This window comes from Thermobia domestica, chromosome 4 (assembly GCF_964235325.1).
Source record: "Thermobia domestica chromosome 4, izTheDome1.hap1.1, whole genome shotgun sequence".
NCBI classification, from domain to species: Eukaryota; Metazoa; Arthropoda; class Insecta; order Zygentoma; family Lepismatidae; genus Thermobia; species Thermobia domestica.
This window is the reverse complement of record NC_137457.1, coordinates 240,420,956-240,439,538: the sequence shown is the minus strand read 5'-3', so window position 1 is coordinate 240,439,538 and position 18,583 is coordinate 240,420,956. Positions and strand designations below refer to the sequence as shown.

Below are 18,583 nucleotides of genomic sequence, written 5' to 3'. Positions count from 1 at the left end.
CTGTCTCTCTAAAAATTGTTGCTTTAGTATCTTATGATTCTGAAACATGTATTTTTGGATACGGCACATACTAGATTCTTAGTGAAGTCTTGACTATACTACAGTAGGTCCTATAGTTTTGGAGCTATGGACCTTTAAAGTTTATTTTTTTGTGTTCTCGGCAGCCTATAACTCCGAAAGGAAGCAGTTGTGTACTCAGGATGGTCTATATTTTTTTGTCACACACACACACACACACACACACACACACATATATATATATATATATATATATATATATATATATATATATGTGTGTGTGTGTGTGTGTGTAGTAGTGTAACGGGCTGTAAACCTTGTAAAAGAAGGCTATTATGGCATAAAATGGAACTTACTTTGATGAACTTGATTGTTAAATAGAAGTTGGTAAGTCCGAACATTTTCATATATTTTTACGCTACTAGAATTCTGTTGATAATCGTTTGTTACGGAACTGTATCTGTGTTAGTTGTATTGTTCATATAAAGCTCCTTTTTTCCAACCAAAGTCAGACGAAAGAAATAAACTTTAGAAAATAAATACTCGGTTAGTCAAACAATGTGTCTTAATGAACGAGGCTCATAAATTCTAAAAGTTGGTTCCGCGTATGAAAAATAAAAAGAGAAGTTAATATGAATAATATGTTTTCCCCCACTAATGCATATATTTCTAGGTACGACAGTTCTAATGCGTGAAAAAATATACCACAACATACAATTTCGAACAAGATGGGCCATTGAGTGACGGTAGATTTCAATGAATAGGGTTTCACACATAAACCACCCTAAAATGCATACTTCATCAATGTGTAATGGTGAGCAATAGATATCGAACATGCAATAGATATCGAAGAAATGTGAAGTCATACTCTTATGCAAATAGTGAATCTTGAGAGCCGAGAATATGGAATGTCGAAAGTGAGCAGGAAGTCGAAAGTGTGGGCCACCAGGTCCACGGTTTTTAATCGTCGAAATGACGCTTGTTTCGTTATATGCTTCACATTTCTGCACTGCTTTAGTAGCTTTCTCTACATGCTTACATGAAAGATTTCTTATTTTGTTGCACGGAATCATCTAAAATTTCTCGATATAGTTTATAAGACACATCGACCATAAAAATTGCTAATAACACAATTTCTTCTGCAATTGTGAATACAAACATTTGCAACAAATTATCGCTAATAATAGGACAATTACTGCTCAAATATAAGCAGAAATTGACAACAAGACATTACTATTTTCCCCATAATCTTACGAAATGTTATTTACTTGCATCTAAACTGATTAGAATATTGTGTTAGAATATTGTTTCTCTAATCTATAACAAATGGGATGAATAATAGCATCTTACACCGCGAAGGATGGAAGGCAAACAACCACGTATAATGTTTAGTTCTCAGTCGAAAAGCTTTCGTAAATGATAAAATCGTTTTTAATATGCAATAATTTTCCCCCCAAGATTATACAACATATTACAGCAAACAACAATTCTAGATGCCTACTGTAATTAGCAGATTTCTCTTTCATTAAAATAAAACGTTCACCATGTGACGGGATTGAAATCAGCTCCTCTATCAGTCAAACATTACGGTAGGAATATGCCTTTTTTTAAGTTGTACCAGAATAACCCCAATAGTTGATAACTACGCATAACAGTATTTATATATTTGATCCATAAACTTGTTCTTTACCAAATAACAGTTGAAATATATTGAATACGTACTTCATGATGCTAAACTAGAAAAAATGTTTCGTATCACTTCTTTCAAGGACGAAATATCTGTTGTTTCAATGCATGCACATCCTGGATCATTTTGACATTTACCGCAACACTGAGTGGCAAAAGCTGATTATAACTATAAAAAATAAAAGACTATGGCCCTTTTTATCTTCGGTTGACAACAAAAAGTGCAAGAAAAGTAGTTTTAGGACTATATCAAGCATTTAGACCAATGCAAGCAAATGTCCTTTTCTTCTCTTTATTTTCATCTTTGTTTGTTTCTAATATAGAAAGAATAAATTTTTGTCTCATTGTATACAGTTTAAATATATTTTGAAGGAAAGAGATAAAGTTGTAAATTATAAGCATATTCTTCTTAGTGAAGCTGTTGTATGAGAACGGACGCTCTTTTCTTCAATTTCGTTTTAAATAATGCTTAACAAAAATGTGTTATATATTATGTAGAAGATGATTTTTGAATTCTATTAAGCTTTAAGATTATAAGGGGCGATCGACTGAAACCCGTTCGTTTCATGTATTATTGGTATAGTGTGTAGAAGGGTAGTATTTGTTTAATAGTGAGTAATGGCTAATGTCCCTATGCAGCGACGCAAATCTGTCTTCAACATTGGGGAAGACAAGCAATACCTTTTCAAAATATTTGTGAAGTTCAAAAACAATCCTGTGGAGGATCAGGGAGCAGAGTTGTCTTCAACATTGGGAGGTGGACAGATTTGAGGTTTACTCTGGGGGGGGGGACATCAATTTCATCTCACTTTCCTTTGTGGTAATCGAACACAAATCATCACATTTTTTCTCAAAAAACACATTTCAAACCGGATTATTGGGGAACAGTCCCCCCAGTTCCAAGTTTGGAGGGGTTATGTCCCCCTCATCCCCCGGGATCTCCTCCAGTGTCCCTGTGTGTTGGGTGTAGGAATGTTGTTCATACGTTTTTCAGGTATACCGAGTGAAAAATGGCGTTCAAGATCCCCAATCCGTCCAAACAGGACCAGCGTGCCGTAATTCCGTTTCTGAGTGCCGAAGGTTGTCAACCAGCTGAAGTGTTCCGACATATGAAAGACGTGTATGGTGATACATGCGTCTTCAAGACAACTGTGGTGGACTGGACAAGAATGTTTCGGAAGGGGCGTGAACAAACCACTGATTATCCCAGTCCTGATTAAGCCCATGTTGTTGCCACAGAAGATATGCTTGAAAAGGTGAATACGGCTATAGGTGCATTAGTACTCAATCCATATCGAACGGGTTAAACATGAGTTATGTTACTGCTCAGAAAATTGTGAAATATCTGTGGTATCATAAAGTGTGCGCGCAATGGATTCTCAGAATGTTGGCGGAAGACCAAAAGTTGTAGCGTATGGGTTACGCCATTGAACATTTATCACGTTACCATTTGTCACGTTACCTAGTATAAAACAGCTCTCCCAAGCTAGATAAAAAGTTTTAAAATTTCCATGTTGCCCACCAACCTATGGTTGAGGTGAACAAGAAGAAGAGAATTTGAAAGGTAGCGACTTCTTGCTGCGCATTGTTGCTGAGGATGAAACTTGGCGCCATTTATTTTTGAACCGAGTTCAAAGTCTTCCAGTATGCAGTGGAAACACCCCTCATTTCCACGTCCCAAGAAGTTCAAGACGCAATCATCTGAGAGGAAAGTTACGGTGTCTGTGTTCTTTGATATTGCTTGACTTCAAGGAACCAGGACAGTCCATCAACGACGCACGCTACTGTCAGACCTTGACACAGTTACGAAGAGCCATCAAAACCAAAGGGTCTAATTTATTGACCGCTAAAGTGATTGTGTTGCATCACAACGCACATCCACACGTTCCAAACCAAGTGCAGGAATTTGTTTCAACGATTCAAATGGGAAATATTGCTACACCCGCTCTACAGCCCTGACCTTTCACCTTACGACCTTCACATCTTTGGGCCTCTAAAGAAGGCACTGAAAGGTCAGAGATTTCAGTCTGACGCTGAGGTTCAGGACGCTGTGCGTAATTGGTTTGAAAGTCAGCCGTCCAAAATTTACATGGACGGCATTTGTAAGTTAGTGGCACAGTGGGACAAATGTATCAACGCTCATGGTGACTTCTTGTGAACAATATTTTTACTGCACGCTAACCATAGACGCCTCTACATAGTGTACAAGTTTTTGCTCGAAATAAAATTTATTTCATGAATTTCGAGACGGGACTTTGGACAGTCTCTGTCTCGTCTCGGTTGATAAATAGTGGTATCGGTCTCTATCTCGTCTCGACTCAAAAATTGTCTTCTCGGTAACGTCTCGGTCAACAGATGCTTGTCTCGATGTCGGTCTCGAAGGCTATGTCTCGGTCTCGTCTCGGAAGTCTCGAAATAAATAGTGTGAAATTAAAATTGTGAAAGTATTATTATCGTATGATCTGTTGTTTCCGCTTCTTATTTTTTGTCTTCATTCCTGACTTAGGATTATGGAATGGTGTACCTTTTCATAGCTAATTTGCTAATGCTAATGGTTTCCATGCGTGTGTTCCAGGTTGAATCGTCAGTGGGTATATCAGACCTGGGACAAAATCCTAATAGTAACCCATATTTCACTTTCAACAGTAGACTTTGTCTCATATAGCCTCAATACTGCCTATACAATTAAAATCTATTAAATAAATGTCAGTACTATACAGTAGTTCATTTCCTTCCTTTGAATTAGAATTGTTCAATAGCTCCTAACGGATAACGCAACACGTAGCAGCACGAATGAATTTAATTGTACCGAAATTGAAATTTAACAATTTCTCATTTATTATCCAATACATTCTGCTTTGACTGTCATTTTAAAAACAGACGTTCATTATAACGTTCATTATCTTAACAAATAGGGTAAGTTATTACTACAATATATTTCGTTTCAAATTGATCAAATGCTTTATTACCGTTTTACATCTCTGTGTTTAATTGTCACTTTACGTGCCACACGCACAATACGAACTTCCTGAACTTTGTGGTGCGAGCTACGGCACTCATCTTTACTATGTGTGGTCTCGGGTTGGATCACCAAACAAGTTACATTCAGAGTCCAATGATTCGCATAGTTCGAGTATCACTTCAAGTAATTCTGTTTCTTACTCAAGTTCATAAGGTCGTAATTCATTACAGAAGCATATATTCAGTGCCGTAACATAGATTAAACTTATTCCTGAGCTCTCAGCGGTACATGTGATTCGAGAAACCTAATCATCCGTTGATTACGTTGACATTTTATATTGATTGTAATTTAGTTGCTATACATGGACACTTATTATATACGTATAGGCCTATAGGTATTTCGATCTATCTGTATACATTTTCTATCCCGTCAAAACGAGTGATTCTTGACTTTCTAGTTTTCTTTTGTATTAACTTTCTAGTGTTGCTGCAACATGAAAGATTGAATAGTATTTTTTTTTTTTTTTTTGCTGTACGACTTTCGTTAAATTTTTGATCCAAAGCATCCTACTACTTTGTCACTACGTAGTATAGTTTTAAAAACAGTACTATAGGTCTTACTTAAGAAACGGGTTTTTCGCTTCTCCTGTAAAATTTCGAAATTAAGACTTTAGTTTAGTTTAATTTATTTTTCTGAGGTCCAAATATAATAAAATCGTTACGGTACAGTCGCCACAGTCAACCATTATCAATCCACTACTGGATGAAGGCTTTTTCATGTCTTCCCCTTAACTATCTACCTTGAGTAATTCTTTTCCAGGTTACTCCCCAGTGGTTCTTGATTTCTTCACACCTTGTATACGAACGTTACCTAGGATGTTTTCGTCTCGTGGTATCTAGGTACAATTGTTTTCGTCCATTGATCATAATTTCATCTTGCACTATATTCAGCATATTTTCCAGCCCATGTTAAAAATTATTTAATTACTACCAGTCATTAGTTGCTAAATAATTCATTTCTATATATTTGGACTACAAATAGTTCAAATCCTCTACTTTTGGAGAACAGACACATGCTACTTTTTGATGTTTGGATCTGGGGAGACTGACTCAATGATTTAAATCAACACAAATGGTCTAGTTGCTAGCACGCTTGACATTGGTTCGCGTGGTCCCGAATTCGATTGCCTAAAAGTTTAATGAGCGAAGTGGTTCGGATTCCACTATAGTCAGTCTCTCCACGTCCCGTCCTAACATAATCATGAGACGTTAAACTAAAACCAAACAAACCAAAAATCAACACATTGTGTATTACTATCTGTAAGCCCTTGAATAATTGCATATAGCTATATACTAAGGATGGAGTAGAGGTGGTCGACAGTCAAACTATAACAAGTGAAATGTAGGCCTACTTAGGGTGTAATTGTAACTTGCAATTTAAGCACGGTTTTAATCTAAAGTGTACACCATGAAAACATAAGTGTTTTGAAAACATCATTACACCATGAACAAATTACTAGTAATTTTAAAATATTTTGCAATTTAGCTACGTTATTTGCACTATATTTAGAATAATAATTAGCAATTTATTTAAGTGGGCAACACTGCTTAAAATAATGTAACTGCGACTTGTTATAATTAAAACCACCAAAAACTATTGTTGTAATATTATAGAAGCTAAGGGAAACATATATAATTATAACAAGTTTACACAAACACGTCATTTTAAGCAGTATAATAATCACCACCTATGTGTATTGGTATCTCTGAAATGGTTTGAAATAACTATTGTTGTAAATGGCATTATGATCATTTAAGTCTTTTGAAAGCATCTATATGATGAGACGTCATATGTCAGCACGTTTTCGAAGTAAAGTCTTTAGAGAAAGTTAAATTTTCCATTTCTTGTAAGTTTGTTCTATCATTCATTGGAAATACAGTATATCATGATCATACTATTTTACGCTAAGATACAATTGATGCGCATTGCACCGTCCATGTCATTTGAGTTATTAGAGATCTCCAAAAAGTTAATGTTAGTGATATGTTACACTGATTAATGTGTGTGGTATTGTGGTTTTATTTAATTCCTAAATTAGAAATATGTAATAACTTATGTAGTGCAATTTGAGAAAATACAACTTTGTGTTGCATTGGCAACATACTTTTTTATCTAGTGGTATTGCAGAATATCTAGAATTTCCCCTTTAATATTTCACACAACATGGTACGAAATTTCAGCATTTTAATAAATATATAAGAGAGTCAGTCAAAAAGTTAGTTGCTATGCTTAAGAAAATAAAATAAGATAAACACTTTACAATAAATTTATTTCTATCGTAAAGTTCCATTCAGAATCTACTTTTCAACGTAATTACCTCTGTTATTTAAGCATTTGTCTAGGCGTGGTCAGAGCCGTAGCTAAGGGGGGGCCAGCGGGGCGCCCGCCCCGGGCGCTGATAGCAAGGGGGCGCCGAACGAACAAGGAGAAAGAAAAAGTGGTGTTGGACATGATTAAAGATGAGTCGCCCCCAGAAAGTATTAGTGCCCTATTGGATCAATATTGCTGTCGGTTATCATTGAAATACGTAGATTTCTTAAAAATGTTCTTGCTCGCTTCGCTCGCAATCCAAGAGTTTGAATAAGTCACAACAAGTTTTTACTTATTACTTAAAGAGTTATTATAGATGATTTCTTAATGACATGTGGTATACAAGGCACCGAGTAATGACTTATAGTGTACGCAGGAGCATTTGCAAAATCCGAAACGAGCAAAGTCGTGTTCGGTGTTTTGACAGTGATGAGGTTGCTGAGTTCGAAACGTTTTTCTACCCAATCGGATTAATCACGAAACACAGTGGGGCCAAAGCACTGAATTCTTGACAAAAATAAGAATTCGCAATATGAAGCAGAACACTGAAAGAAAACCAATTAGTTCAGTGTGTGCAGTTGCTACAATAATATTATTTCGACATTATTTAATCAAAAACATAGAGTTTTACATCATAAAAGGAAATATTCCTTATATTCGCGCCTAAATTATATAACAGATTATATGATTAGCATAAAGAAACGCATGGACAATATGCTTTGATTTGCCAATTTATGATTGGCTTACATACTTACGCATGAAAGGAAAAAGTGTACTTATTGATTTTACAACTGAAGAGTAATAAAATTGAAGAAACGTTCTTGCTCCTCAAAATTATTTCAAAGTTGTGGAGGATTCGTTATGACAATGAGGATGCAAAGACGCTTCAATGCATAAAAATTATCTCATTACAAGTTCTCGATATGAATATATTATCAGATATATTAAATATATGATTTACAAACATCAGTAACCTGTTCAGGTTGTTTCATATATTGCATCGTGCATTACGTGTGCTTATTTCAGGGCTTGATTGGAACACTTCTGTGCACGCGTCACAGAAAATAAAACATAAAATAAAATAAATAAATAAATAAAATAAAAATTAAAAATACTGAATTGATCAACACTATTTTAAATATGGTTCTACCTTATGGTCCATAGATTGTTTAGCAAACATTGGCGTTTCAAAATGTCGCCACCATTAATCAAATATGTTTGACTAGAGTTTAGTTCTGTTGGTGAATGCCAGAGAAATATGACTAGATGTTGGAATCAAGATGGGTCCTGGGGACGAAGCCCCAACGAGGCCTGGGGGCAAAATTACCAGAATCGACCTATATTCAACCTTGTCACTGCGTACATGTGGAACACACGTCTAATAACCTAACACTTAGGCCGCGCCTCCATTGCATCCGAATGCGATTGCGAATGCGAATGCGAATTTCCCAGCACGTGTAAATGAATTGGAGTGCCTCGACTAGTTCCGACCTGCGAATTGCGAAAACCGACGAAAAGATGCGAATGCGAACGATCCCAACATGCTGGGATTGTTCGTCCGAATTGATGCGAATGGAGCGTCGTCTGCAGAGAAATTGAGCGCTACGTGAGAGAAGAAAGTTTGTTTTGCGTAAAAGTAGACGACTGTGCGAGGTGCGGAGATAATAATGAAAATAATAATGGAAATAGATGTTGATGTTTTAATAAATTGTGTTTTTTATAAAGTTCCATTGTGGATCCAAGGTCATCCAGATTACCACAACCGACATGTCGTGAACAAATTATGGGCAGATATAAGTAAAGAACTTGGAGTGGAAGATATTTATATTTTTATTTGTTTTTTCTTTAAAATATGAAGATCTAATTAATACACGAACCGCAACTTTTTATTCAATTTATATTTCCTCTTTGTTCCTCAAATAATGATTTTACGAATACATATAATTATTGACTAATATGTTTGAAATAGCAAAAACGGGTTTTTTACTCATGGAGAAATTTTTCTTAGAAAGTTCGTTGATTTTGCAATCTCTAATTTTATTTAGTTTATTTATTTCAAAGTGAACATAGTGGTTACCACAGAAGCATAATAATAACAGGAGCGACATTTGCGACATTCACTCTATTTTGTACACAAAGGAAATTATTACAGTATTATTATTATTATTATTATTATTATTATTATTATTATTATTATTATTATTATTATTATTATTATTATTATTATTATTATTGCTCTGAAAACTATAAGATATGAATTTTCAAGCATAAATATTTCACATTGAAGGTTTGAAAGAGATATTACAACTTGATTCGCATTCACGAAACTTCGGATGCAGTAGAGGCACATGAATTCGCAGTTCGCATTCGCATTCGCGTTCGTAGTCGCATTCGGATGCAATGGAGGCGCGGCCTTATTCTCACATTCATCCCAAATCAATTCAAAAGCAGCATTGCATCCAGAAGGCGGTTTTCCTCAAACATTTTCATGCGCTATTTTTCCAAAAAGTGCAAATATGTGCAGGTTTACTCTTTGCATACAGTAAGAACAATGTTTTCGCTACGGGCATATTAAAAACTCACAGACATATTATGCCATATTTTCTACTAAAATGCCATTCTATCGTTTGACCATAGTTTATATGCTTTCAGTACCACAGTATTTTCCAAATATGATATTAAGTAGGGGATTATCATAGGAATGATATTAGCATCATTCCAAATATGATTATTGACTACGCACCACATCAACATTCTAAATATATGATATAAAACGATACATACATGTCGGTTGTGTCACCATGTTTACCAGCCACTGAATATCTACACGTAATGGAGGAATAGTCGCATTCAAAATCAATTTCCTATTTTCTGTCACTAAGCAGCGCCTCTTCGACTTCGGCGGATAACCAAATTTACACGTCCCATGAGTTCATTGTAAACTCCTATCACTTCTTTTCCTGCACACTATCTTATGTGTACACTATTAAGGTTTCATTACAACAAATTATATCGAGTCAATCTTTTACTTCATTCTTCGAGTTTTTGCTAAGAATTGCCTAGTTTGGTCCCACTGTACGACGGTGAGAATGAAGGTATGAAAGTGAGAAGAGTGAAGAGACACATTCAAACTGCTGTTTGCGCGGGAATATTAAAAAAAAAAACAGGTAAACGAGGGGAACAATAACATTTTCGAACTTCAATAGAATAGGGGCTTAAGGGATCAGAACTTAGCCCAACGAAGTTGGACTTTTGCCGACACTTATCACTACCAATGATTTATTTTTAAATTTCGTTGACATATCAAATGCTTCCAATTTGGAGGAATTTAGTAGGGTCATTTTTTCATCAACTTTTTGTATCGCCAGCATATTATTTTGTGCATACGTGTCTAGTTGTGTGAGGTTTTTATCTATCTACGTACATACAAAACATAAGTACACACACTCTTTATATATGTACGTGTTAGTGTATTTTAATATGTTAATTAATAATAAGTATCTTAAATTCGGAACTTTCATTCATTAAGAAATTAAGTACTTAATTACTATAATTTCAGACATATGTAGGTGCCAAAGTATATTTTGGATTTTAAGTACAAAAATTGAACATATTGTTCACCACCATCGATCAATACTTAGAAATTCACAAAGAATGCTCCTTCTGAATTTCCATTACATTTTACAAAATATTTCTTACCGTAAAAAGATCGAAATTAAAATGCTATTGATGTGGTCACATAGAGAATAAAATTTAAAATTTTACATTTATTACTGGAAATTAATACTGTCACCCATTTCGAACAATTTAAAAGCACATAGTTTTTAATGTATTAAAATTTCATTTCTTATCGATAGTATGAAACGTTGTAAATAGTAGTAACTCTTCATAACGGTTCTCCTAGTGAATCTGTATACAACCAAAGATAGTTTTGTCAAGTTTAACAAAAAGTCCAAAATAAGACTTTTTTTGAAAAAGGATACATAATGATCATTTTTGGTGCCTACAATGGTCTTCCAAGAAGATTAATAAAAATTCAGTGTACCATAACAACAAAAGCTGCTTTTCTGATATATATATATATATATATATATATATATATATATATATATATATCATAATTATTGGTAAGATGAGTGTAAGCGGCGCCGAATTCTACTTCGCCCCGGGCGCCGAAATCTCTAGCTACGGCTCTGGGCGTGGTACAAGTTTTTCTATGCCTTCTGCAAAGAAATCCCGTCCAATGCCCGTTAACCATTATTGGGCTGCACACTACCAGTTCATTTGCGATTTCGTTTATTGTTATGCGTCTAAAGTATGGTGAAAAAAATTTTCACAAAAGTTGCAACACTGCAAACCCTGGCAACAGTGGACCGTGGCACACGTTATGAGCTATGCAGAAAGATTAGTGTATCTGTCGTGCATTAGCAAGCGCTGGAGAAGAATGACGCAATACGAACGCGTGCAATATTGGAAAGATAATCCGAATGTTAAAAAGTCAGACCTTCTGAAACACTTCCAGAGTGTGGGATATTCAAGACGAACAGTGTATAATATTGTATCGAAAGTAGAGAAGGGTATGAAAGTGGAAAAGAAGGTTGGCAGTGGACGGAAATCGACTTTAAGTGATCCCAAAGTGTTGAGACAACTTCAACGAGCTACTGCAGGTAAGGGGGCAAAATCCAGTGTTGGGTAAGTTACATGTAAAAATGTAACGCGTTACAAGTTACTTTACTTTCTCTTAAAATGTAACGCGTTAGTAACGCGTTACTTGCCCCCAAAAAGTAACTGTTACTTTACTTCGAAAGTAACGCGTTACTAACGCGTTACTTTTAGGTCCAAAACTTTAAAAATGTGAAAAAAATTATGACTTCAATTTTCCGCACTACTATTACTACCGCTATTGTTATTATTATTATTATTATTATTATTATTATTATTATTATTGCACGTTCTGAATCGCTTTATGTAAATGCAAGGACAAATTTTTACTTGATATATGAACATTTCAATATAACGTAACCTTGATAAAATGCCATACTGCGTTACTCGTAGGGATGGACACGTGCGAATTCGAACGAGTTTTCTTTGAAACTCGATTGGACTAGAAACAGACATCTTTGAACTCAAACCGAGAACTACGCTCGAAAAATTTCCTCCAACTCGACTCGAATTGGGGTCGAGTTTCGAGTCGACTCGAGCCAAATCCGGTGTGTAGTTTCGAGTACTTCTTCAAGTATATTACATAGACAGTATAATTATTATCAATGACTGCTACTACTACAACTTATATTATATTATTATTATTATTATTATTATTATTATTATTATTATTATTATTATTATTATTATTTATTAATTATAACAACACTGTATATAAAAATGAAAGATGGGCGGTTTCTATTTGAATACTAGTTGATTACCAACCTCGGTAGTCGTGAAGTCTAGGAGTCAAGGACATTGTTCACGAGCTTCTGAATATGGGTTGAGGGTCTAGGTTGAGTATTCGGGCTCGAGCCAAACAATGATAAACGCTATAGGGCACTGGCCAAATATCTTCAAAACTGCTCGGTCCGAGTTTAGAATTGTCAACGACTCAAGCAACTCGGTTCACACCTCATTCACTATCGACCCGAACCGAGAAGTGAGCCGAGCCAACAGCTCACCCAACCGACTCGGCTAGAACCCACGGCTCAGTTGAGCCGAACCGAGCAAATGGCTCATCCCTATCAAGCCAGCTCGAGCCGATGGTTCACCCCAAGTGAACCGGCTCGAGCCATCTTCTCAGTTGAGTCGAGCCGAGCTGAGCTTGTTATAAAAAATCTCTTGTGGTCTCGCTATTTAGTCTAGACGAGATGCGAGCAATGTCCCTTCTCGTGAGCAACACTAAAAGTATTCCATATTACTGTTTAGCTTACATTTCTTATGGCTTTCGTTGACTGGACTCGAAACTCGACGGGAAAAATTGAATCGGCTCGGAACTCGACTCGAGGATATTACCCTTGATTTGACTCGAAACTCGACTTGAATTCGAGTCGAGTCGAGTCTTAGCTTGACTCGTGCTCATTCCTATGCGTCAGAAAAAATGGTTGCTTATTATTATTCTGCTAAACTAATTATATAATAATAACAATGTTATGTAAAATTAAAAATACAGAATATAGAGAAGCATTACACTACTCTATAATCAACGGGACTCTAGGATAAGCAAACTGATCTGAAAGAACTCCAATATTACATACCATCAGCAAACTATTTTGTAGTAATAAAGTAGGCCTGCTCATCAGAACACAGTTTATTCATATTAACCCCTTACAGTAAATCGTTAATTATGGCACCCTAGTTGTTGATAAATATTTTCCACCGGGGCACTTCAGACACTTTACTTTTAAATTCTGTCCATCATCATTCTCAGCTCTTAAGAAAAAGTATTCTTTCAAATGTTTGAACAGTAAAATATTTTCGTTCTCCATCTTTATAAAAACAACACCAATCAAAGTAGAATAGACTACCGGTATCATTGCTCTCCTAGTTCACCCACTGAATGTATTGATTTGGAGCAGTCAAAATCTACGACAAAATCTTCCAGGTGCTTGCAATCAGTACACGTGATTTCCCTAAGGCTGTCCTCATCTTCAAAAAACAGCAAGTGGCACTACGAACTTATCTGTTTCTCTGTGTGTCTGTGACTGTCGGTCACTGACATACGTAGTTCATGCTCGATTGTTTGATTCTGAGAAATTCACTTACAGGAAAGAAACATTTGTTTCCGAAAAAAATATACATATATTGTAGTTACTCATCCGAAATGTAACGCGGAAAAAGTAACGCAAACTAGGTACTTTACTTGAAAATTTGTAACGCGTTACCGTTACAGTTACTTTGGAAAAGATGTAACGCGTTACTAGGAAACGTTACTTAAAAAGTAAAGGCGGATTTTCATGTGTCCTTTACCTCCGTGAGTTGCGAGCGATTGTGCTAAACAGCCAATGAAATCACGCATCGGAGATGGCGCGCTACACTCGCGTCAGAGTAGAAATTTGTTCAATTCTGACGGAAGTAGCGCGCGTACACTATTGTATTCACTGACTAACATGGCGGAAGTCGCAAACTTTCTATTTTACGCATGCGCATTAGCTAGGGAGTAGTAATTTGGCGCAATACACGCACGGATGTATGAAAACGAAAATAATTTACGGTGAATACGCTACATGTGATGCTTCCGTTCTAACGCGGGCATGAAAATCCGCCTTAACGCGTTACAAGTAACGCGTTACTTGCGTTACGTTACTTCCCAACACTAGCAAAATCATACCGAGAACTTGGTAGAAAATGTCACTGTGATAAAAATACACTGAAGGATGCTTTACAGAAAATGGGAATTACCAGACATATACGGGAAACTATGCCGAAGGTTACGGAACAACAAATTGTGATTCAGAAACAACGTTTAAGAACTTTGGTCACCAAAACGTCCACTACTACAAATGATGTACTGTGCACCATGGAAGATAAGACCTATTTTACATTAGACGGTCACGAGTGGCAACCTAGATCGTACTACGATCTAGGAACTGGTGGTGTGCCTGATTTAGTGCGTTTTTATCCGAAATCAAAATATCCACAAAAGGTGTTGCTATGGCTTCCGATGAGTGAAAAGGGACTCTCTAAACAGCAGTTTTTCACCATCGGTCTTGCGCTAAGCACTAAACGTTATGTGAAGTTCTGTCTGCCGAAAGTTAAACAGTTTATCAACACTTATCATCGTGGAGCCAATGTGGTCTTTTGGCCAGATTTAAACAGCTGCCACTACGCTACAGCAAGTCTTTCAGCCATTGCACACTGTGGTATATGATACATACCCACAGATCAAAATCCTCCGAATGTTCCTCAACTTCGGCCTATTGAGGACTTTTGGGCAAATGTAAAGAGACAAGTGTATGCTAATAATTATCAGCCAACATCCGTTGCAGGTCTTATCCAACTATCCGTAGATGCTTGAATGAAGGTGATATATCGTGTTTCGCGTCATCCATGCAAAAAGTTCCTCACAATTGTCGCAAGTCCAGCAGATATGGCATAAATGTGTTTGTACATTAAAGTTCAGATGTTATTCTTGTTTAACAATCAGAGAACATAATAAAATTGCGTATGTTCAGTGTGGCAAACGGATTATAATTTTGTGCATTTTTTTTCACCATACGTTATTTGCAAGAATGCATTCATTCACCCGAGCAGCGATTTCCGGATTTGTCGCAGTTGATCGTCCTCCCTTCTGTTCAGCATCTTCAATATTTGTACGTCCGTTCTCAAACATGTTGCACCACTTTGCTCGCGATAGCTTGACGTGACATTGCATTTCCACCATACACTTCATGCAACTGTCGATAAATTTCAGTGCAGCTACGCATTGTCGCCCACAGAAAAACGAATCACTGCGCGCATTTCCAATTTGGACGCCACTTGCAGCTGTCGAGACATCTTTACGACTGATTATCACAACACATCGACTTGCCTCGTGAAAGCCGCTACGTCACACCATACAGTTACACATCTACAGGGTTGCCACACAGTTCCTTCGATATAGCCTTTGACCGAAAATATTGACGGAGGAGTGCAATTAACTTTCTGAGTAACCCAGAGAGAGAGAGAGAGAGAGAGAGAGAGAAGGCTATATACATCAGCAGTGGATTTCGTTTTGTTTCGGGAGGGGCTTGAGCCCGATAACCACCCCCTAAATACGCTACCGTACATCAGTCAACCACTTCCATAATATGTAACATAGCAACGAAACAAATTTAGAGTAAAGACAAATAGCTATCAATATTCGAGACGAGACCGAGACTTTCGAGACTGACCTAGGTCTCGTCTCGATTTATAGAGGTCTGTATCGGTCTCGTCTCGGTATATGAAAGTCCGTCTGGGTCTCGGTAACGAATTATGACCGTTGAACGGTTTCAGTTGATCGCCCCTTATATATAGCATCTTCTACTATTTTATATCTACATACCCCACATCCTCCTTCGTCACGACCAAAATACCCAACACAAAAATTTGTTTCAGGAACCTCCACTCCATTTTCTCTATAGATTCTCTGGCACTCTTCGAAATCCATTACAGGAAGTTTTATCTTTCTAAGAATATTTGTACGTCTTCCTTCCTGCAAATAAAAAACGTAAGAAAAGTTACAGTGTGCAAGAGGTGGTTCCTTAAATTAAAAAAAGCAACAAATTTTCTCGTCCTGTTGCAAAAGTGCATAGATTGAAAGCTAATTTCGTCTCAAAGGGCTAGGTCCATGGAAAAATACAGTGTAACTTATGTAATTTCGTTGTCCAATTCGGTGTGAGAAGGGCACACAAACACCATCGAAAAATGCATAGTTAAGCAATATGGAATTGGCGCAGACTTTATATCAACATAATACACAGATATGTTTCAACTTAGAGGTTGTTCTTAACTAGTCAGAACGTAAGATTTAACAAAATGAACACATAATAAATTGACATGGAGTAGGAAGTGTTAAGGACTGTAAGTTACAAAGTTGCTCGTCTTAGAAATTACATGTATCTTTTCACACTTGTGGACTCCCTAACTTCGAAATTGCACTTTTTTGCCTCCACATACTCACGATTTTTCTTATTACTTTGTTAGGAATACTTGTTACAGTTTGTCAGTATACTTCATTTATATATATATATATATATATATATATATATATATATATATATATATATATATATATATATATATATATATATATATATATATATATATATATATATATATAATTTTTGGGGTCGTTTATAACCTATATAAATATGTATGCAATTTCAATTTTTATGGAAACACAAAAATTAAGAATAAATAAAAAAAAATATTACTTAGTCAACAGAGTTGAGAACAGGGTGTATATTTTTCTTGCCATATTAATTTGAAGTTCCAACGTACAGTGACATGAAAAGGAATTCGTTAAAATTAATTAGGAGTAGAGTGAGTAAAGAATACTTTTTTCTATGCCATTTTGTGATTTTAAACACGTATTTCAAAGTACTCGTAAGTAAAAACTTCACATTTATATATTATTCCAAACTCATCTACTCATAAATTATACATACATTACTAAATAGTACCTGGCGTACTTCTACCGTAATGTTTCAAAAAGTATAACTGAAGCTCAAGATTCAGTTTGTTTTTATGGGTATGTTTTTTTTTTTCAGATTTGAACAAAAAAAAAAATACACACACTGATAATAATAGAGAACCTGAAACATTAACTGATTTCGAAATCGCTGACTAACATATTTAAAACGAAATAATTTTGATAATGACATCTGTAGTGTCATAAATTCTCTAAAATTACTCTTGTTATTATAAACATAAATAATTGATTTTAAGGATTTATGCACGTATATTCATATGTATTACTTAAATAATAAGAATTGAAAAGGAAGGACGACGCAGGGGCGAATCCAGGGGGGGGGGCGATCGGGGCGATCGCCCCCCAGAAGAGGAAACTTTTTAATTTTATATATAAATAAAATATATAGTTTATTTTTTGATTCCCTTAAAAGTAGCTCTAAGTAGCAGTATTACAACCCACCGCCCCCCCCCCAGAAGTCCGTCCTGGATCCGCCCCTGGGACGACGAGATAGCTATCTCAAATACCTGGAGTAGGATTTGATCCTACAAACTTTTGAATCTCTGTAACCTTTTCTTTAAAGATACTACTCCGATTTAAAAAATACAAGTATTATGGAAACGAGATAAGCTAAGCAAGCCATATTAAAAAATATTTACTAAATTATCGTATTCAGGATACAAATGAAAGAGCACTGCATACTACGTAAGTTACATAAATGCACATCATCATCAACAACTACGAATTTTTTCTAGTTATAATGTCAATTGTTGCGATAAGTTCAAGTATGGACCTTCTGCAGACTACGCTGCAAAGTAACGTTCATTAGCTGATTGTGATTATATTCAACTGCTTCTCATTTCAAAGCTACTATGACACCTGATCTTTTCAGGAATTGCTTTAAATGTGTTTACTCTTCCTAATACTGGAGTATTTAATATCACTACTACAAAAGAGAAAAAAATTGACCTCCCAGCAGTATCTAACATTGTATATTTTGAACACAAATTGTAATGTGCTCAGTGGGTTTCACCGCTTGTCCTTTTTCTATCTATATCCTTCAATTTTTAAATAATAGTTTATAAATATTATTGTTTTTCTTTCGAAAAGGAAGGATTTGCCTAGAACTACCTCACGGAGTCATTTTTGACCACTAGTTAACTCTCCTGTGCTTTTATTCGGTTCATGATTAGCAAGCAAATGATATTAAATATTTAGATGTTTGTTGAAGGAAAGAATAAAATTAATTCGAGTAGTTTCTCATTATGTAGAAAAGGTTGAACAGAGAGAAATAAAAAATCTATCCTACCTACATATTGTTCTACTACTTATGAAATCTTTCTTATACTTCGGATGGACTACATGTAACATATGGTAACTTCTTTACGTCTTTTCACCCTCCAAGAAAA

General features: G+C 35.8%; 2 protein-coding genes across 2 annotated transcripts in view; one reads left to right on the top strand and one right to left on the bottom strand.

Annotated features, from left to right (window-relative positions):
- Window positions 1-18,583, bottom strand: part of LOC145683926 (chymotrypsin-1-like) — a 100,578-nt gene that overhangs the window by 13,583 nt on the left and 68,412 nt on the right. Inside the window, exon 7 of the mRNA XM_081755610.1 lies at window positions 16,047-16,196. Within this exon, the coding sequence (XP_081611736.1) occupies window positions 16,047-16,196 (150 nt within the window). The remainder of the gene's footprint in view (window positions 1-16,046; window positions 16,197-18,583) is intronic.
- Window positions 11,469-18,583, top strand: part of LOC145683927 (uncharacterized) — a 64,798-nt gene continuing 57,683 nt past the window's right edge. The window contains exon 1 of the mRNA XM_081755611.1: window positions 11,469-11,703. Coding sequence (XP_081611737.1) covers window positions 11,481-11,703 — 223 coding nt within the window. The 5' untranslated portion in view covers window positions 11,469-11,480. The remainder of the gene's footprint in view (window positions 11,704-18,583) is intronic.